Source organism: Squalius cephalus, assembly GCF_949319135.1.
Source record: "Squalius cephalus genome assembly, chromosome: 3".
Lineage (NCBI taxonomy): Eukaryota > Metazoa > Chordata > Actinopteri > Cypriniformes > Leuciscidae > Squalius > Squalius cephalus.
The window spans coordinates 40,365,504-40,388,157 of record NC_137124.1 but is presented as its reverse complement, the minus strand read 5'-3'; the positions used below and the strand labels follow the sequence as shown (position 1 = coordinate 40,388,157).

Genomic DNA, 22,654 nt, shown 5'->3' with positions numbered 1-22,654 from the left:
ATCAGAACACCTACAAAAAGTTTCTCCTGCTCCAAGATCATGGACAGCTCCTACTCACGCTCTCCGTCTCTGCGAGTTTCGGAAGGTAATGATTCAGATTGATCTTGGCACAGCTACTAGAAGACAGACGGTTTGCTCACGTCACATCTACGTCGTCGAGCTCAGTTTGAGTCTGCGCAGTACGCTGGACCCCCAGGAAGTAAGATTTTCTAATTGGCTTCACTTTGTCTCCGTTGAATCCAATGGGGTCGCTGTGTCCATTTCTTTTACTGTCTATGCATAGAACAGACACAATGCAATATGGCCATAACAACTGAAGGCTAAATTAGACTGACATTACTTAGGGTGCCTACTAACACACATAAACGGCCATGCACAGACACACACACACACAATAACAACAACAACATTGTGCACACGCATATGCATGGTACATAACTTAACGTTATAAAAATAACACGGCAGGAAGGAAGCGTGTAACGTTACTACAGTCACGAACTGTAATATCTTGTACAATGACCATGAAATTGAAGTAATTTCTACGGAACCCCATAATGAACATGCCTTTCATGTAACTTAATGTTAAGTTACATGTCAAGTAACATTAACTTACAACAGGTAAGTCCATTGTATCTAACATTAGCCTATGTCTAACATACAACATAGTCTTATGAGTAATTATTGTGTTCCTAAACTAATCCATTTAATTATGATTACTTTTAGCATGGCAAATGTTATCTTAATATAAAGAAAATAAAACTATCTTGGTCTAACGTTATTGTTAACAGCTAACGTGGGCACATTAGATGCCAAGCTGTGCTTTTTTCTAAGTTAAGGTTAAAGTAATTGTCGGTAAAATGGTAAATTCGGTAACGTTATTATACATAAGGTATATAAATGACGCTGCATTCCAAATATCTACCTGTAAGTCCAAATATAACTTTCTCTTCTTCTGTCTTCAGTGTTGGTCTGGTTCTAGGTGTATTTCTGTGTGAAATGGGGAGATGGGCATCGTCGCCTAGGAAACAGTTTGAATAAGCGCGCGCACACTAGTTTCGCGTCGTTCTGCGCCTTACTCTGCTCTGATTGGCTCATCTGATCAACGGAGGCAGAAACTTTGTCAGGAAAAAAAAACTATAAAAAAGACTGTATTGCGCGCCTTTTCCACCGAAATTCAAAATGTTCCATCAGGAGAGAGTGATCCTTTGGCGTAGCGATAAAACAATTAACATTCGGCATGTTGATCTCACTGTGAGCAACATTGCCCGTATATTCAAGGTTTGTACAATTTTTATTTATTAAAAACTTTACTGTTTTGGGGTGCAGCTGGAAGCATGTTTTTCGCTTGCCTGGATAAAATGTAAAGTATCCAAAGAGTAATTAAATCTGAAAAATTTAACAATGTAACTTTGAAGATTGACTCTACGACTGAGTGGCAATATTTAACCCTTAATCACTGTTAAAAAAGGATAACACTTAAGAAGTTTGGGGTCAGACTGACCCCAAACTTTTAAAGAGCGATTGCATAAGGAAATATACACTTTTTATATGGAAAACTGTATATAATTTTTTTATTTACTTCTCAACTATACATTTATGCTGTGTTTTTGTGGAAATTTTTGAAGTTTTTTAACTATTTACTGCACATTTACATAACTACGCCATAAATTGGCTCATGAAAAATGTTTTTTTAAAGAAAAAAATCACTTAAATGATGATCTTAAATCTAAATAGTTTTTGGACATTGCTCTATATTTAAGGGATAGAATACTGACATCTGCTGGTTTGTGGAAAAACTTTAGAAATAATAATTAAAGAAAGAAATTGCAATGACCACATATATCCAATAGAGGGCCATAGAGGCTCATTCATTTTCACTTCATTTTTCTTGATGCTTCAACTTCAGACAAGCTTGTTCCATGTTGCATACATAGGCTATGTGACATTTTTAGCGCAATTTTCCTACGGACAAAATTGCGATTGTTAACTCATGATTTCTGTTCTGTCTGTGTGCACCAATCTTGCACTTCTATCTCCTCCTCAACCAGACCACCTAGAGACTTCGGGTTTTCGGCATTATGTTAAGGAAGGTCTACTCTCGGGAACGCACACACACAAAAAAAAAAACATAAAAAGATTTACTATCTCTTAGTGTTGTGATCCCATGACGTCAGAAAATTGCGCTAAAACACTCACTGAGTTTTTATTACTTGTTTAGATTTATGCCAGTTTTGTTTATTTTATTTGCCAATTTCTATAAAAATGCTCTTTGTTGCAGTCACATACATTTGTGTGTGTGTGTTTGTGTGTATGAGATAGAAAGTTCGTTCTACTTTTTATTTATGCTCTAGGACCAGACCTTGGTTTATTTGTAGAAATTTTCAGATTTATAATGGATTTACTTTTATTTTTTTGACAAACAAAATTAAAAAAAAAAGTCATTTTTTTCATTTTCCTATTAATTTTCAATGTGGGGTCACAAACACCGTAAACCAGGGTTCACCAATCTCGGTCCTGGAGGGCCGATGTCCTGCAGAGTTTAGCTCCAACCCCAATTAAACACACCTGAACCAGCTAATCAAGGTCTCACTAGGCATACTAGAAACTTTCAAACAGGTGTGTTGGAGCTGGTTGGAGCAGCGGCCCTCCAGGACCCAGATTGGTGAACCCTGCCGTAAACGGTAAAAAAAAATGTACACACCTTTAGAACAACCAAATCAAGCCCAGTTTTTTTGTGTGTGTGTGACATTAAAAAAATTATATAGGTGACAACAACCTTCTAAAAATCTTGTAACTGTACTTTCAGCTGATTCCATCCAGTATTTATTTAATATTGGACAGCGGGGATGTGGTGCTGCCCAGCCCTGGTGGCTACAGTACCTGGATGAAGTATCAATTGACAGCCGATGCGAGGTCATGGGAGATGAGGAGGGCCCTACCTCTCGACCACCCAGCCAACCAAGTAGGGCTGCAAATAACGATTATTTTCTTTATTAATCAAGTAGTTGTTTGGTCTATAAAATGTATGAAAATAGTGAAAAATGTCACAACATCAAGTCTTCAAAGATCTTGTTTTGTCCACAACCCAAAGATATTGTGTTTACTGTGAGACCGGAGAAAAGTAACCAGAACATATTCACAAATGAGAGGCTGATATCATAAAACTTAGATTTTTTTTCAAGACATTAATCAATTATAAATTTATTATATATTTAATAGTTGACATCTAATCTGTTAATCAATTCATTTTGCAGCTCAACCTGCAGTACAATCAGCAGCAAATTTTAGATTTCCAACAGCTTCCACTGGCCATACTGGACCTCCACCCCCACGTCCGTCCAGAATCTTTACACGGTATGAAACCAAAGAAAAAAATATTGTAACAAATTGCCCACAAAATACTTTTTCCAATACTATGCAAGTATGCATGCAGTTTGTATGGATCGTTTGTTGTATATCCTGCAAAACGCTAATACGAAAAGCTTTTCTTGACTTATGTCATGCACAGAAACACTGATAATAACCTATTTGTCAATTGTGTCTGGCTGGACAGCAGCGCAAATAACCTAAGCATTATCATTAACCCAGGGAATACAACTGGTAAATAAAACCCAATTCACAGGATTTCCATGAGTTATTTAAATCATTTCTTTGTGAGTTTGAGGAAAACCTAATCAAGGGCTTGGCATTATTTTAAAGTAGATAGTAAATAGGGTTGTGCTGATAGACGATGTCATCGTCCATCGCAGATGGCTGACAGACATCACAAAGTTGAACCTGTATTGTGATTGGACCACCCTTTAATATACCTGTGTGGCCCACCCAAGTAAAGTTTATGTGTGGAAAACATTGAAAGTCCTTCAATTTGATGTTTAAGAAGATGTGGGAACCATGAATTAGTAGTAGAATGTGTTGCTTCAATAAATAATAGAGGGTTTGTTTGTAAAATCGGTCTCTCTCTGCAACCCCACCACACTACCCACCCCTGTGTGTCTTTCTCTGTGTCTTAAAAGGAACGTATCCATTGGAAGGGTGGAGAGGGGAAATCTAATTTTGGATGGCACCACCTTGTACGTGGAGTTCACCAGTCAAGAAGCGACTGTGCCAGCCATGACCTTAAAGGTCAAAACAGAGCTCAACACAGAGGAAAATGTTGTCCTGTGCGATGGACAGGGCAATCGTCTGGCGGAGTCAAGCGGGACAACTGGTACATTAGAGTATTTTTGAAGTTTGTCCAACTCTGGATTTGTTGGAAATCTTTGTATTTGACTCGTAGTGTTACAGGTGTTTAAATGGTAAATTATAATGTAATTTGATAAATTAACTTATTGACAACCTAGGTCCAGATGTCCCTCATCTGTTGCAAGCTACTAAGATGAGATTACATCTTGAAGCCATAGTGGATACTATTTACTTATCCAAAATGTGTTAATTTATCTATTTCCCAGTGCCATGTTGGATATTTGAAACTGTTAAAGGCAGTCCACTAACATGTTCTTAATATATTCAAACAATACAACACAAAAAAAGGCATAGTGTAAATGGCTTTAACAAACAGTGGACATAAATACTTTGTTGACACAGTGGTAATACTTATTACTAATACATATTTCAGTTGAGGACTACAGTCTGTGTGTCAATACAAGTAACCCACCTGGATATAAAACAGTTGTTCCCCTAAGTCTATTAATTCTATTCTAGGTCTCTATTTCATCAAAAGGGTCTTTGACTGGCATAACACTGTGGAGTATGGTCTTATGTTTCTCTTAGAAAACCTTCAGGTGATAAGCAGGTTCTCATATATAAATATTTGGTTAAAGCTTTTTACATTTCATGGGCTGTCCGTTCTTGCAGTTAGAGCCCAGCCTATTAAACTTAGGGTTTTTCCCTGACCTGATCCCTTTTTACCTAAGATACTTCTTCAAATTATAGTAACTAATTACAGACATTATAAATGCAGATCTGAATTAACATAGGTCAGGCTTGGCTACCTAATGTCATTATCTGTACAGATTCTCTCTAGAAGCCAGCACTGGGTGTAAGCTGTGTCTTTGAAACCAAAAATCAATCAATGTTTGTTCTTTCCTGTAGAAGTGGCGTTTTGGAAACAAAACGCCAGAAAAATTGTTTCCATCTGTGAAAGCTCTTACAGCGAGCTACAGAGGAGGAAGAGGACTAGGTAATTAGCATTGCATTTACCCAAAAGAAATAGAAATGTCTAACAGATTATTTAAGATTTTACTTGATTTAAAGACCCTGTAAATTGCTCCCAACCTGGTTACCCTTAAAAAAGTGAAAATGTGAGAGACAAGGTGTCACAGTGTCTGGGTTGTCATGTGCTTGTGTTCTAGTTCTGTTTATTGTGAGCACATGGCTTGTCATGTGTTTCCCTTGTGCCATGTGCTCTCCTGTCTATTGTCTAGCCCCTCCCATCTTGTTATTTGATTGTTGGTTAATTTGTCCCACCTGTCCTTCTCGTTACCCTCCTTTGTTTGTTCCCCTATTTAGCCTCCTTGTGTTTGTAGTCTTGTGCTGGTTTCTTTGTCCAAGTTACTTGTTCTTTGTGTTTCCTTCCTGCCTGCTCACAGTGCTTTTTGAGTTTGTACCTTATCTACCTGTCACTAATAAGTTTCCTCTGCATTTGAATTCTCGTCTCAGTTCTGACTATCCCGTGACACAAGGGTGAATTGTTATAATGAACTTACTTTACTTTTCCTTATTTCCCAGTTTCCTAGAAGAGGAAACGAAAGACAAAATTGAAGAGCTGTTGCTTGCAGCAGAGGAGCTGCCAGCAATTTCACAAGCCTTGCGGGACCTTGGACAATATGCCAGGGACAGAATATCAACTGTGGCCTTGACAGAGGCACAAATCACCTGTCAGGGACGCATTCCAGTGCGTCATATGCAGAGGTAAGCTACATGTTAACTCTCTCACATAAATCCTGTTTGCAAATACACTTTTTCATATGTTTTAAGGCTGGTAACAGACTGAACAAACAACTCCCTGGTTCTGCACATAAAGGACAAAAGCCACAGCATGCATGTCTTCTCCAACATCCATGCCATGGCGTTGGAAGTGACAGTGTGTACAGGCCTGATAGCACTCTGGCGCCACGCCGGATTTCCGGCGTACAGACGTGTCTGCGAGGAAAAAAAAAAAAAAAAAAAAAAAAGTTCGCGTGATCTGACAATTATCCCAAGATCTGAGAGGCGCTTTCACTAAACCACACCAGTAAGCCTACTTCAGCCAATCGGTAATAGGGTAGGGGCTGGTCTTGGGTTTTGGCCAATCAGATTGATTCAGCAGTCACTCCACGTGCGAATTTTGTTTTGTGTTTCACATACACTACGATTGTGTTTCCCACATAGCCAATTGGCAGCGCGAAACAAAGCCAAAGTCATGGAGTGCAACTTTATGAAGCCAAGGGAAGACATCAAACTTGTCGATAAAGGCATAAAGAATAAATGATCTTGGATAGAGGAGGTGGGTAGAGACGAAAAGCCATTTGGAAGCTGGTGTCAAAAACTCCGGCAACTAGGAGCATGTTTCTGCACTTTGTGCGCAAGGAGGAACTAGCGGGAAAAAAGTGCTGCCATGGCACGCGTTAGACCCTAGTCATCAAGCAGCTGTAGCTTGTGGCCTGATTTGAGGTAGGCTAGCTCGCCCATAGAGCTCGCCAACAGGCCGTTCACATATCACGTCTTTTGCGTGCTCAAGTTCATTCAAATGTAGGCGCGCTCATAATTGAAGCGACGCGCTCGTTTTTTTCCAGGCGTTTTTCGGTGGTGGAAATCCATTAGCCACTAAAACTTTTTTGTCATTGTGGAGAGCGCAGTGCGTGTTGCATAGCAAAGACAGACGCCACGGGAAAATCGGACCTAATTTTACTATTAATAATAAAAGATAAGCTAAAGTGCATTGTAAATGTCAGTAACTTATCTTTTTTTGACTCATTCTTTTTATAAAAATCATTTAAAGTCTTAAATATGTGAGGTTTATCTTTTTATAAAAGTTTTTTGTCAACTTTATTTGAACTTGTACATGTTAGTAACATGTTGCAAGACACTTTTAAAATCTGGCTATAATTTTTAATGGTATTATTTTAATGTTTGTGTAAACAAAAAGTGCATATTGATGCTTTACTTGTTATTTGCTGGTTTTCGACATAAAACTTGGTGAATTGATTTCATTGTGTAGTATTAGTACTTTTTGAACAGGATTCTGTGATAACCGTGATAATTTTTGTCACTATAATCATGAAATAAAATGTTCATGCCATTTCATCTCTTGTTATGATCAACTAAAATCAACTAATAATGTGTTGTTGTTTTTTACAGTATAATATGCAAAGTACAATTTTCTATAAAAAAAATTATATCTGATTCTGTTCTTTTCTCTGACACGTGTTATTGGGTGTGGAAGGTTACTAATGTGATTGCTTTATCTGTAAATTAAATTAATGCTTTTTCAATTACTGAATTCATTGAAATAAAATGAATTCTTTGATTTGAATATTTTTTTTTGGCAATACGTCATGTTGTGTAGGTCTTAAATTTCAATCTTTATGGTCTTAAAATGTTTTAAAAAGGTCTTAAAGGGTTAGTTCACCCAAAAATGAAAATTCTGTCAGTAATTACTCACCCTCATGTTGTTCCAACCGCGTAAGACCTTCGTTCATCTTCGGAACACAAATTAAGATATTTTTGATGAAATCTGAGCCATGTCTCACTTCTCCATAGGCTTCTAGGTGACCGAAACTTGCTGGCCCAGAAAAGTTATTAAAAAGATTGTTAATATAGTCCAAGTGACTACAGTGGCTCAATCTTAAGTATATCAAGCGACGAGAATACTTTTTGTGCGCAAAAACAAACAAAAATAACGACTTTATTCCACTTTTCATTTCCTTCTCTCTGGGCCTCGTAGTGTTTTTGCGCAGCGCGTCTGTGTTGCACGTCATCACGCATCACACACATGACCGGCGTCGGCCAATAGTGAGCCTACGTGGTGACGTGTAACACAGACGCGCTGCGCAAAAACACTACGCGAACCAACTAGAGGTCCAGAGAGAAGGAAATGAATAGTGGAATAAAGTCGTTATTTTTGTTTGTTTTTGCGCACAAAAAGTATCCTCGTCGCTTGATATACTTAAGATTGAGCTACTGGAGTCACTTGGACTATATTAACGATCTCTTTAATAACTTTTCTGGGCCAGCAAGTTTCGGTCACATAGCAGCCTATGGAGGAGTGAGACATGGCTCAGATTTCATCAAAAATATCTTAATTTGTGTTCCGAAGATGAACGAAGGTCTTACGCAGTTGGAACAACATGAGGGTGAGTAATTACTGACAGAATTTTCATTTTTGGGTGAACTAACCCTTTAAATTTGACTTACTGAAACCTGCTACTGTAATATAGGCTTGTATTGGGTTTGTTCATCTCATGTCTGAATGATGTCCATTTATATCCACAAAAGTCACCAGAATCTATAATTTAAGGGACTATTTATCAAAATGTTCTCTTAGGGTAGCACACCCCTGCATCCCACTTGACAATTATGTTGATCAGGGCATATATCTTGGCTTAGGGGCCCGCTTACCTCCCAGGGAAAAAGATATTGAACACCAATTTAAGGCTACTCATAAGCAAATTATTACTCGATCATCATCCTAAGTTTAGCTTTGTGCATATAATGTGTTATATTGAAATATGATTATCATATCTTAATGTTCATACCAAATCAGTTTCCACACCTTACTTGCAAGAACAAAGTACAATATTAATTGTTGCAAAGCCAGGTTTAATAAAACTTTAATTTTGCTTTCTGTATGAGGACAGCACAGTGATCACATTGTTCTATTATTATGAATCTTGCAGATGCCACGAGGAACCCCGTGGCGACCCCATGCTGCCGCAGCGTTATTGGATGCCAACGCTGCCTTCAACAATGGCTAATCAATGAGTCCAGCTGCCCGAAATGTAGGGACGGCAGTTTTGCCGAGGGTCATTTTGAAGTGACAGGGATGGGAGATGTAATTAACATTTTAAGGGACACAATTCGGGAGTAAGTTTTTTGGTTTTGTTCATACTTAGAAATTGGTAACCTGTTTTAATTAATGTTCAGCTGTTTTTTGTATTTCTACCAGTTTTGGAGTGGAGCGGGGAATGATTTGATTAAAAATGTTTGTGATGAAAGGTAGTGGATTGAGTTTGTTCATGTTTATTTGGTTTGTATATGTGTTCATTGTTAAAATGTGACTGTTCACATAAAATAACCCAAAGTTTGTGTACTTTTGGTCCTTGAGAAAAAAGTCTGTTTATTACAGATGGCAGCAGGCTTTTAATGGTATACCTCTCTGTATGTTACAATGGTACATAATATAGCTGCTTAATAACACTGATACACAAAAGGATTAAAAGATGGTTTCAGTTTGATAAGGCTGTTTTTGTAGATGATCAGATGTCAGTGATTTAGTTGACATGTGTGGTTATCCCATTGGTTATACGTTGTCTAATCTTGATTTCTTTTTTTTTTACAGTGTTGAAGTCAAAATCTTTAACATACATAAAATATATACAAGTACACATACATGCGTTCATGTACACAGTGTGATGGAGCATAGTGCAAAGGATGTTGGAATAAGTATTATGTGCAAGTGTTATGTACTTGAGGTAGGTGGGTTTGGTATACAGTATATACAATATAACAATCTGAACAGCTCTGAAATAGAAAATGAATACATTAGAAAACAGGTGGCTGATTAGAGACAGAGTTACTGGGTTATAGCACAGGAATTGTTCCTGACACTGTGAGTCAGAGTCAGCTGTTCATCAGAGTGATGGCTTGTGGGAAGAAACTGTTCCTGAGTCTGTTGGTTTTGACGTATAGTGCTCTGTAGCACCTACCAGAGGGGAGAAGCTGAAACCGGTTGTGTCTGGGGTGAGATGGATCTGCAGTGATGCTTCCTGCCCGTTTCCTCAGTAGCAGTTTGGAAATGTATAAGTCCTGAATGGAGGGCAGGTTGGCACCAATGATTTTTGACTAACGGTTTGAGGGGAGTGGTTAAGCGTTTCCCGAACCAAGCCGTCACGTCATCAGGGAAGGTCCTCCAATGCAGAGGGGAGGGGCATTTTCAGATTTTGATTAAAGATTACGAAGCCAAAAAATTTTTTTGTGTGGATTGACATGCATGGATGAATTGTTCACCACAAAACGGTCAATTTAGGCAAACAAAGTAAATATGGTCAATTTTGATTTCATGTGGACTTTAACGAAACTCAGTGTATGCCTCACACAGACATGAGAAATACATCAAATACACAAAGCTTGAAATGTCTTTAAACGAAATAATTCAAAACGAAAAGAAAAAGGCTACTCTCTGATTATATAATCCATTATGTGCATAATTTATCTCTATGGGCGCGTAACGCGCGTTCACTATATGGTGATCGTCAACTTCATCTTTGCAGCTGACACTGTCAGAAAACACTAGTTTATTAATAAAAATTAATACACGCGTCACCGGATTTAAAAACGCATCTTGCTTGTTGCATGCACACATATGTCGAAATAACGAGATATTATGTTGAAATAACATTGTCATTAATAATAGCCTACATCTTTTAGAATATTTGATTGAATGCTGAATGTTGCGCTTGTTCAATTTAATAAAATTAAAACTTTAATTGTGATCATTAAAATAATTGAATATTAAATATTTAGTGGACAAGTTTTGCGCAGCTCCCCCGTAAAAGATCTAGCACCCCCTCAGCACATGCGTTAAAAATTCAGTGGAGCCGCCCCTGCAGAGAAGCTGTAGGCAGTGTCTTTTTTTTTTTTTTTTGTTCCGTTACCTCCAACCCCCGTTTTGAGTCGCCGGATCCACTACACTACAAGGGGAATGTGTTGCTATCAGGAGGAGGCTGTATTGGCACAATGACATCCTGGCTCTGGCTAAATCTACATCTGTCCACTGCAGAGGCTATAACCACAACCTGGAGGAGGAACTTGTATAAATGTAAAAAAGTATAATATAACCTTAACATTATAGCCAGCCACCATAGTCACATGTTTGCCGGGAGCCAGAGCGCCTGACATCAAAGCAAATTTAAAAGTGCTGGCTAATGCAAATCATAAATTCTCTAAGATTATTATTCATGTCGGCACTAATGATGTTCGACTCCACCAGTCGGAGATCACCAAAATTAATATTAAAGAGGTGTGTGAACTTGCAAGTACGATGTCAAGGGCTGTAATTTGCTCTGGCCCCCTTCCTGTTCGCAGGAGTGATGAGATAGTCAGTAGATTGTGTTCGCTTAACGGTTGGCTGTCTAAGTGGTGTCCGCTTAATAATATAGAATTCATAGACAATTGGAAAAGTTTTTGGGGCAAACCTGACCTGTTGAAAAGAGATGGTATTCATCCCTCCTGGGATGGTGCTGCTCTTCTCTCTAGTAATATGGCACATAGTCTTAGAGCTCAAACATGACAATCTGGGGCTCAGGTCAGGAAGCAGACAGACTGGCTAAACCGACCGTCTGCTAGCTGTCTCGCGTCACCAAAGTCAGATAAATCCCATCACATAGAGCCTCTTTCACCTAGCTATCATCATATAGAGACTGTGTCTGTTCCCCGAACTTGGAAATCCAAAAAACGTTTAAACCCATCTAAGGTTAAAAATTTAATTGATGTTCAACAAATAAAAAACAGCTATAATACAGATGAGCAAATGCTAAAGCTTGGGTTGCTGAATATTCGATCGCTTACTTCAAAAGCACTCGTTGTTAATGATATGATTTCAGACTATAATCTAGATGTGCTGTGTTTGACAGAAACCTGGCTAAAACCAAACGATTACATTACTTTAAATGAGTCCACCCCGCAAGATTACTGTTATAAACATGAGCCTCGTCTGAAACGCAAAGGGGGTGGTGTTGCTGTAATTTAAAGTAATAGTTTCAAAACCACTAAGAAATCAAGTTTTAAATATAATTCTTTTGAAGCATTGGTGCTTAATGTAAAAATATATAGTGTAAATGATAAATCACGTTTGAGATTTGTGCTGGCTACTGTATACAGGCCACCTGGGCACCATACAGACTTTATCAAAGAATTTGCGGACTTTCTATCAGAATTAATATTGACTGCAGATAAAGTACTAATTGTTGGTGATTTTAATATACACATCGATAATGAAAAGGATGCATTGGGATTGGCATTGAAAGACATTGTAAACTCAATTGGAGTTAGACAACACGTGTCAGGACCTACTCATCGTCGTAATCATACTCTAGATCTAATATTATCACACGGAATAGATGTTGATGCCGTTGAAATTCTGCAGCAGAGCGATGACATCTCAGATCATTACCTAGTCTCGTGTACCTAGTCTCAGTTTCATCATCTCAGCATCCCAGATAGCTTAGAAGAACTAGATATTGCAACAGAAACGTTTAACTCTCTCTTTTCCAGCACTTTAGGCACAGTTGCTCCGTTGCGCTTAAAGACAATTAAAAAAAATGGTCCAACGCCGTGGTACAACGAGCACACTCGGGCCCTTAAGAGAGCAGCCAGAAAAATGGAATGCAACTGGAAGAAAACAAAACTAGAGGTATTTCGCATTTCATGGAAGGAGAGCTCAATTACTTACAGAGAGGCTTTAAAAGCTGCTAGATCTGCTTATTTTCCAACCCTATTAGAAGAAAATAAACATAATCCTAGGTATTTATTTGAAACGGTGGCTAAACTAACGAAAAATAAAGCTTCAAGCACCGAAGTTTCCAAGCAACACAGCAGTAATGACTTTATGAACTTCTTCAATTATAAGATTGATAATATCAGGGACAAAATTATAACTATGCAACCATCTACTACAGTATCGCATCAGGCAGTGCATTGTAGTCTCCCTGAGGAAAACTTTGATTCATTCGTTGCTATAGGAGTGGAAGAATTTACTAAACTCGTTAAATCATCTAAATCTACCACATGTATGTTAGACCCTATACCGACTAAGCTACTGAAAGAGATGCTTCCAGAGGTCATAGATCCTCTTCTTAATATCATTAATTCGTCTTTGTCTCTAGGATACGTACTGTAGCCAAGTCAACAGGGGGCGCTGCTGGGCATATATGTAAAAGGTACGCTGGGCCTTTAAATACAGCACTTCCTTTGAAGGCTGGTAGCGCCTGAATTGTTTGGCGTGCAGGTGGTGGTTAGTCGCTGGAAGAACAAGTTCTGTTGATTGTAGATGTGTGCTGAACTCCTACTACTAATTAATTTGGGCTGGAAGAGCAGTAGCTGCTGAATGTTTGGTACGAAATATTGCACAGAAGTGTACTTTAGAAGCCCTCACATGTTGAGTCGGATGAGTAGTGGATGTTGAAACAGTGGTTCAGACACCTGTGGCACACAAAGAGTCTCGTGCTGTTGATCACTGTTTTCCCTACCTTTTATTTGTGTTAATTTATTTAATTTTTTGTTTTTTGGTTTTGTGAAACATCACTCATTTAGTTTCGTATTTTCTGTGTATTGTTTGGTTGGCCCAGTATTAGTCAATTTGTGTTGTATTTACATGGTTTATTTTGTGTTTCGCCGCTAGGCCGTTCTAGCTTGGAATAACCAAGAGGGGACATATTCACTTCCACTTATATGAGTGCGGTGTGGAAATGGTGTGTGGTTAAGTTTGTGTATTATTGTGGTGTACAGGACATTGTCTTTTCTTTTGGGGTTGATGTGTATTTTTAGATTGATGTGTTTTCTTTTTAAGTGTTATGTCACACCCTCTAGTTACTACTACTTCTGTAACATCAGTCGCCTGTTTGAGTGAAACCAAATGAGACCAGAACTTATGTATTTAAATAAAAAAGGTTTTGTTTATAGTAGTTCTGCCTTTGAGTTTATTCATTGAATTGAATAGCCGTGCGGGGAAACCTTTAAGTGATTTGGGGATCTCCTACCCCAGTAAAATTGGAGTGGTGTAGTCAAGAGTAATTTAACGTAAATAAATATTACTTAGCCCCATTACAGTACCAAAAAACTTTAAGCTGGCTATGATTAAACCGCTTGTTAAAAAAACGCAACTTGATCCTACAGAATTAGTCAATTACAGGCCGATCTCGAATCTACCTTTTCTGTCAAAGATATTAGAAAAGGCAGTATCCTCACAACTGTGTTCCTTTTTAGAAAGAAATTATATCTGCGAGGATTTCCAGTCCGGATTTAGACCGTACCATAGTACCGAGACGGCTCTCGTTAGACTCACAAATGATTTGCTCTTATCATCTGATCGTGGTTGTGTCTCTCTATTAGTGTTACTCGATCTTAGTGCTGCATTTGACACCATTGACCACAACATTCTTTCAAATAGACTCGAACATTATGTTGGCATTAGGGGAAATGCACTAGCATGGTTTAAATCATACTTATCTGACCGTTATCAGTTTGTAGCAGTAAATGATGAGATGTCTCATTGATCACAAGTTCAGTATGGCGTACCACAAGGCTCAGTACTAGGACCGCTGCTGTTCACTCTGTACATGCTACCATTAGGAGATATCATTAGGAAACATGGAATAAGCTTTCACTGTTATGCTGACGATACTCAGCTGTATATTTCTTCAAAACCTAGCGAAACTTATCAATTCACAAAATTAACGGAATGCATAGCGGATATAAAAAATTGGATGACTCGTAATTTCCTACTTCTAAATTCTGAAAAAACAGAGTTTCTAATTATTGGACAAAAAACTTCCTCACATAATAACCTAGAATACTGTCTAACACTCGATGGCTGCTCTGTTAAGTCTTCGTCGTCGGTTAGGAACCTGGGTGTGCTCTTTGATACCAATCTTTCATTTGAAAGTCACATGTCTAGTTTTCCATCTTAAAAATATATCTAAATTACACCATATGCTCTCATTGACAAATGCGGAACAATTAGTTCATGCGTTCATGACCTCAAAGCTAGATTATTGTACTGCTCTACTGGGTGGTTGCCCTGCACGCTTAATAAACAAACTACAGCTAGTTCAAAACGCAGCAGCTCGAGTTCTTACCAGAACCAGGAAGTACGACCATATTAGCCCAGTTCTGTCAAAACTGCATTGGCTCCCTATTAAACATCGCATCAATTTTAAAATATTGCTGATTACTTACAAAGCACTGAATGGTTTAGCTCCGCAGTGCTTGAGCGAGCTCTTAACGCATTATAGTCCTTCACGTCTATTGCGATCTCAAAATTCCGGCCAGTTAATAATACCTAGAATATCAAAATTGACTGCTGGCGGTAGATCCTTCTCCTATTTAGCACCAAAACTCTGGAGCAATCTTCCTACCATTGTCCGGGAAGCAGACACACTCTGTCAGTTCAAAGCCAGACTAAAGACACATCTCTTTGACCTAGCATTCACATAATACATTATAGACTTCCATAGTTCAATGTTAGGCTGCATAGATTAGGTCAGCCGGAACCGGGAACACTTCCCATAAATCCTGATGTACTTGTTGCATCATGAGAAGAATGGCATCTACGCTAATATTAGTGTCTGTGTTTATCCCGAGGTTTTCCTGCAGCCTGCCGGATCCGGGCCGTATCCAGATCTGACGAAGGACCTTTGCCTGGACCCGATGTCAACGCAGTGCTGAAGTGCCAACTAGTCTCTCCCTATGGAGGATCCCTTTACCACTCTACAGATAAGGCGTTGTCGGGAAAATTCGTTTCGCGTTCCTACCCCAAAGCGACAAAATATAATAAAATTCTTTATCAAAATCTATATGGAAAGACAAGTACTTTGTTTAGGCTTGGCTTGTAGGGAATTCCAAACCTGCGTATTTTCAAATGCACATAACTATAGAACCCATTCTAAATGCGCATGTGAACGCCATCAGCGTTTCTCACAGGTTCGCGTTTAAAGTCTGTGTAGAGAGAATGGTGTCGTCTTAGCGGCCCCTAATTTAACAACAAATGATCGTTGCGACGGAAGCAAATCAGTCAAAACTAACTTTAGATGGAAAATAACTTAATTAAAGTTGTTACCTTAAATTATACGCTTTATCTCTGTAAAGCTGCTTTGAAACAATCTACATTGTTAAAAGCGCTATATAAATGAAGATGACTTGACTTGACTATAACATTTACAGTAGGTAAAAAATAAAAAAATTAATTGCAATAAAAAATATTGCAAGAATTAGATACTTTGTTTCCAGACAAGACTTAGAGAAACTTGTTCATGCTTTCATCACTAGCAGGGTGGATTATTGAAATGGACTCCTCACTGGCCTTCCCAAAAAGACCATAAGACAGTTGCAGCTCATACAGAACGCTGCCGCCAGGATTCTGAGCAAAACCAGAAAATATGAACATATCACACCAGTCCTCAGGTCTTTACACTGGCTCCCAGTTAAATTTAGGATTGATTTTAAAGTATTATTACTGGTATATAAATCATTCAATGGCCTAGGACCTCAATATATTGCAGATATGCTCACTGAATATAAACCCAGCAGATCACTCAGATCATTAGGATCATATCAGCTAGAAATACCAAGGGTTCACTCTAAGCATGGCGAGTCTGCTTTTAGCTATTATGCCAGCCGCAGCTGGAACCAGCTTCCAGAGGAGATCAGACGTGCTCCTACAATAGTCACTTTCAAATCCAGACTCAAAACACATCCGTTTAGCTGTGCATTTACTGAATGAGCACTGTGCCAATGTTCGTCCGACTGTACTGTACTGTATTTTATTTTTTATTTTTCTAAACTGTTTTAATTATTCTTATTTCTTTGTATTATTTTTTTATTTCTTCTATGTAAAGCACTTTGAATTGCCACTGTGTATGAAATGTGCTATATAAATAAACTTGCCTTGCCTTGCCTTGCCTTGCCTTGCCTAGGTTTTAGTCTTCACTGACCCAATATGCTTGTAAATCATTTAAGGGCATATATGCAAGTGAAAGAGTTGCAATGCAGAGCCCTGCTTCACTGTACCTTTGTACATTATGATGTATATTTGTATTTAAAGACATAAGTTGACATCATCCAATTCCACAAAAGTAGTGCCACAATTCAAAGATGTGGCTTACCATAAACCATGATGTAAATATCTGAAAGTGACAACAAAGGCCCTTTTATGGTGCCGGAGGAAGGAGTGGTGTCCTGCCAGTCCAGCATTTATTTGAAGAGAGAGTGATGGTAGGTGACTGGGGCCAGTCTTGCTACTATCATCAGTCCTTAAACCCTGCACACAGTGCACAGGCTCACATCCTCCAGGTATTGGGGAAACTCTGGGAGGCCCTGACACGAGTACTAGGGTAGTACCAGAGTACCAAAACTAAATGATTTAACTTCACTTTTATTTTACTTTACACAAATACCAAGAGTACAGAGCACTGCCTTTCCCTGGTGGTTCATCAAACAGAATTAAACCCAAAAAAGCACTAAAAGATCTGAAAGTCCCAGAGCTACAGATCATTTTTGACTGAGTAAGGCTAGGTTTCACACACAAGTAGGTCTACATAACTAATGAGAACTACAAGCTGCATAAAAAATATTTCATCTACTTTACTAACATAATAAGTATATTACACTGGAGAAAAATGCGAATGAAAATAAAAAGTATACAACTTTATAGATTTGTTTTGGAAGAGTTTTGTTTTGACACAGAAGGGGTAACAGTAGATGGTGGAAGCTGAGAGTTTTTAGCAGCTATAGTGCCATAGAAAGAGGAGCTGGAAGGCACGTGAAGTTCTGCACACCCTTCAAACTCAGTGATTAGCTTCTGTTGGTAGCAGTGCTTGCCTTCTCTTTGATATAAACACAAGTCAAAAGGTCAAACCCTTGTTGCCTGTTCAGAAAGAGTCGGTGCACAGAAGGGGGTAGAGTGACCTCTGCTGGTTGAGCTTCCACATAGCAAGAAATATGTTACAAAACTAAAATGTGAATTAAATAATAGAAACTTATAAATAAATAGGCTACCTGCTATCCTAAGCTACATATAAAATTAGTTCACTTGTCTTAATCTGAAGTTACAGGTCACCAATGGTCTTACAAATGTTTAATTCTCCCTAACAGCCAGAGTTATTATTTTATTAGTTTTAATTTTTATTTCAGTTAACTCAAGTGTTTTTGTTTTTTTTCACACCCAGTGCTACTTTAGTTGCACTAAAAAACGTTATAGTTAGTCTACAATCACCTCGTTAACTATAGTTGCTTTTATTTTGAAAGTGTTACCGGTTACTTTCGCTTCCAAAAAAGGAATAGACCACGTGACTTCCGTTTTTGGTTTATAAACGAAAAACGAATTGACTGAAGTTCAAAGACTCTCTTCATTCTTTGTTCAAAAAGGAATAACAATAAAATGATCGCCAAAAACGAAAAACGGGCCGTTTTTAATTTGTTTTTCGTTTTGAAACAAAAAAACAGAAAAACGGTATTTTCGTTTTATAATTACAAACGAATTACGGATTATCCAGCATAGACGGTCCGTGTAACGCTTTGCAGTTCTTTGTTCAATTTGAAATTTAATAATCAGAAATGAGAAAACGGCCCCTTTATTCGTTTTTCGTTTTTTCAAAAAAACGAAAAAACGAGATTTCGGCTTGATTTTTCGTTTTTTGGTTCACACAGGCAAAAAAACGAATAAATGACTTCAAAATTCGTTTTCCACATCTGGGCGGCCTGACACGCCCCCTTCCGCCGATTGGTCAAGCAAATCTGAGCATGTGACGTCATCAGTTGTCGCTCAGGTCAGGTCTGTTCAACAAAATAATAGTCCTCTACTATGGCTACAGATTCTTAAACTGTACAGGGCAGGTCCGGGCTTTCTTCTGTGCAACTTTACACGTTTCACAGAAATCATTACATCAGAAATATTAATTATTAATCTGCCACCAGCCTGTTTTATTTAGCTGTGTGTGGTGAAGCTGCGCTTGACAGCGCAGAGCGGGAGAGGCTCACTGACCAATGTCCAGTCAGCAGTCAGAACTTTTCTTTTAGACGCTCGATCCGTTTTGCCACGGGATGGTGATTGCAAATACTGTAATGCCAATCGGCTGATGGTGAAATACATTTTTACTGAAACTGTAATCATAGCCGCGACCCGTGAGAATGAGACAGATGATTGACAGGACGATAGCGGAGGCAATTAAAGGCGCAAGATAACTTATGTTAACAAAAACATAAATAAAAAAAGTGTTTAACCATTTCATGCATGAATTATGATAACCTAAGTCAGGATTTTTTTCCTATGTGTTTTTATTGCTCTTAGGGCATGGAAAACAAGATTTTATTTTTTATTTTTCATTTTACAAATTTTTCAAAGAGATTTTCAGATTTTCAGGCGTTTATGGTTTAAACTGAAGAGATATTGTATTAAATATAATACAATAATCAAACAGATAAAGTATGTGTATTTAACAAACTAATCAATTAAATTATATCAAATCATCTGAAAACTATAAAATATAGCCTATACAAAAATATATAAATGCAAAATATTGCAAAGGCAATTGAACTCCATACGTTTTCTATGCAGTATCCTGACATTTCATCTCTTTTTGAACGTGCTGTCAATTTCCACCAAGAAGAGTTCCAAAATGCTTTGAAAATGTTAATTGATCCTGTTCATCGAGTTCATGCTTAATAGTTTGCCTTACTGTCCTCTGAATTAACACAAAGTAGTTATTAGTAAAAATGGGGGAAACTGGATCAAGTTCCTGTGGAATCAATAAATGTTCTTGATGGCATGCATTGTTTCTCGTTTTTATTGTTTGATTATACAGCCAGAACTGGACTTCTGTTTGGGTTCCACCAGTAAGTGACATACCTTTACACACACACACACACACACACACACACACACACACACACACACACACACACACACACACACACACACACACACACATGTCTGGTTCACTATCTTTGTGGGGACTCTCCATAGACGTAATGGTTTTTATACCGTACAAACTGTACATTCTATCCCCTTACACTGCCCCTGCCCCTAAACCTACCCATCACAGGAAACATTCTGCATTTTTACTTTCTCAAAACAACTCATCCTGTGTGATTTATAAGCCTTTTGAAAAGTGGGGACCGCTGGCTGGTCCCCACAATGTAGGTGATCTCAGGTTTTACTATTCTTATGGGGACATTTGGTCCCCACAATGTAATATAAACAAGGACACACACACACACACACACACACACACATATATATAGCCTATTTTTTTTTTTTTTTCATGGTATAATTATGTAATCTGCTTATTGTGAGCCTAAATGAGTAAATTGGTATTCAATCATTATCAGGCTGACTTGCTTTTTTATATAGGCCTATTGAAAGTAGTGTTTCATGTTGTCACTTCACATTTAATGGCCGCTTAGAATGAAATTGCTATGCAAATTCACAGTGCCTCCTTTGAGCTGCATTAGACAGTGTGTAATGTACATCTAAAAATGCAGGGTCAGATGCTGCTTCTGTGCCACCTATACTGCAAAGCTGTGTGTTTGTTCATACAGAGTTCATCAGACAGCCTAAAGCCTCTTATGTTGTTGATTTATATTTTAAACAACAATTCGACATTTGCTCGCAATGTTTTTCTTACAAAAAACCTCATCATTCTGCAGGACAATTGTCTATTACAGTATACAACACGCTTTAAGAAAAGTTTATTTCCATCACACTGTAAAGTGTTTTTAAATATTACATATAGATATACCAAAGATTTTACATGTTAATTACAGTTAGTAGGCCTACCAAGGGAAGTAGGGGTGCTGAGCGTGGAGCATGAAGAAATATGGGATGAAAGTTCACACAAACAAAACCAAAAAACTGTGGTGTTTTGCCTATAGGCATACATATTACGTGTGTTTGTTTTTATTTATGCTGTATTATAAAATGCATATTATAACAAATAAATAAAATATATTTGGAAATTGCCCTTTAAAACGAAGGCTCAGTTTGTGGTTCACAATTATTTGATTAAAAACAACAAAAACAATAAAACAAAGACAAAGTCACTTATATTAAACACTTTTTTTATTTATGTTTTTGTTAACATAAGTTATCTTGCGCCTTTAATTGCCTATCGTCCTGTCAATCATCTGTCTCATTCTCACGGGTCGCGGCTATGATTACAGTTTCAGTAAAAATGTATTTCACCATCAGCCGATTGGCATTACAGTATTTGCAATCACCATCCCGTGGCAAAACGGAGCGTCTAAAAGAAAAGTTCTGACTGCTGACTGGACATTGGTCAGTGAGCCTCTCCCGCTCGGCGCTGTCAAGCGCAGCTTCACCACACACAGCTAAATAAAACAGGCTGGTGGCAGACTAATAATTAATATTTCTGATGTAATGATTTCTGTGAAACGTGTAAAGTTGCACAGAAGAAAGCCCGGACCTGCCCTGTACAGTTTAAGAATCTGTAGCCATAGTAGAGGACTATTATTTTGTTGAACAGACCTGACCTGAGCGACAACTGATGACGTCACATGCTCAGATTTGCTTGACCAATCGGCGGAAGGGGGCGTGTCAGGCCGCCCAGATGTGGAAAACGAATTTTGAAGTCATTTATTTGTTTTTTGCCTGTGAACCAAAAAACGAAAAATCAAGCCGAAATCTCGTTTTTTCGTTTTTTTGAAAAAACGAAAAAACGAATAAAGGGGCCGTTTTCTCATTTCTGATTATTAAATTTCAAATTGAACAAAGAACTGCAAAGCGTTACACGGACCTTCCGTTTTTCGTTTATAAACGAAAAACGAATTGACTGAAGTTCAAAACGAAAAACGGGCCGTTTTTAATTGGTTTTTCGTTTTTTGATTCTGACACCAAAAACGGTTATTTGGTTTTTCGTTTTGAAACAAAAAACAGAAAAACGGTTTTCGTTTTATAACTCCAAACGAATTACGGATTATCCAGAGATCCCCTGACCGATATTTCTTGGCACAGCATCAAAAACGATAGCATACTCCTTAGGGGAGACAGGAAATTTAGCTTTTGAAAGAAACTAGTCGTATGTTAGTAACTGACCTTACTAAGGTTTAAAGATAGTTTGTTTTCCTATTTGAAATGAAATAAGCAGAAACAAGAAAACGGCCCCTTATTCGTTTTTTCGTTTTTTTCAAAAAAAAACGAAAAAACGAGATTTCAGCTTGATTTTTCGTTTTTTAGTTCACGGGCAAAAAACAAATAAATGACTTCAAAATTCGTTTTCCACATGTGGGCGGTCCTGAGACGCCCCCTTCTGCCGATTGGTCAAGCAAATGCTTTATGCCCAGCTCCACTACTTCCTGAACTTCAGCCAGCTCCTTTGTTTCCTGTCTGCCATTATTGGACAAACTGATTAATCCAGGTGTGTCTGATTATTGTTACTGAGGTCAGGCACACCTGGATTAATCAGTTTGTCCAATAATGGCAGACAGGAAACAAAGGAGCTGGCTGAAGTTCAGGAAGTAGTGGAGCTGGGCATAAAGCCTATTGGCACTCTCTGCTTCCTTCCGGTTTCTGGACTGGCTGCAGTAACACGTCTCTGTCCATGCGGGGGCGCTCGCAGGAGAGTGCAGAATGAATGGAGGTCTATGGCGAAAAACCCTCAAAATCCACTTTTCTCAGGATATAATTTTTTGTCTAGTAATTTGAATGTTGTATTCGAAAGGAATG

The 22,654-nt window shown here is 38.2% G+C and overlaps 1 protein-coding gene across 1 annotated transcript; it reads left to right on the top strand.

Moving 5' to 3' along the window:
* Positions 1-275: 275 nt before the first annotated feature.
* LOC307155545 (uncharacterized protein) lies at positions 276-9,197 on the top strand. Its single transcript, XM_079866257.1, has 7 exons — positions 276-618; positions 2,807-2,962; positions 3,255-3,354; positions 4,014-4,207; positions 5,092-5,179; positions 5,728-5,910; positions 8,877-9,197. Exons 2-7 carry the CDS (start codon positions 2,917-2,919, stop codon positions 8,959-8,961), a joined length of 696 nt encoding a protein of 231 aa, XP_079722383.1. The 5' UTR covers positions 276-618; positions 2,807-2,916; the 3' UTR covers positions 8,962-9,197.
* The last annotated feature ends 13,457 nt before the right edge of the window (positions 9,198-22,654 follow it).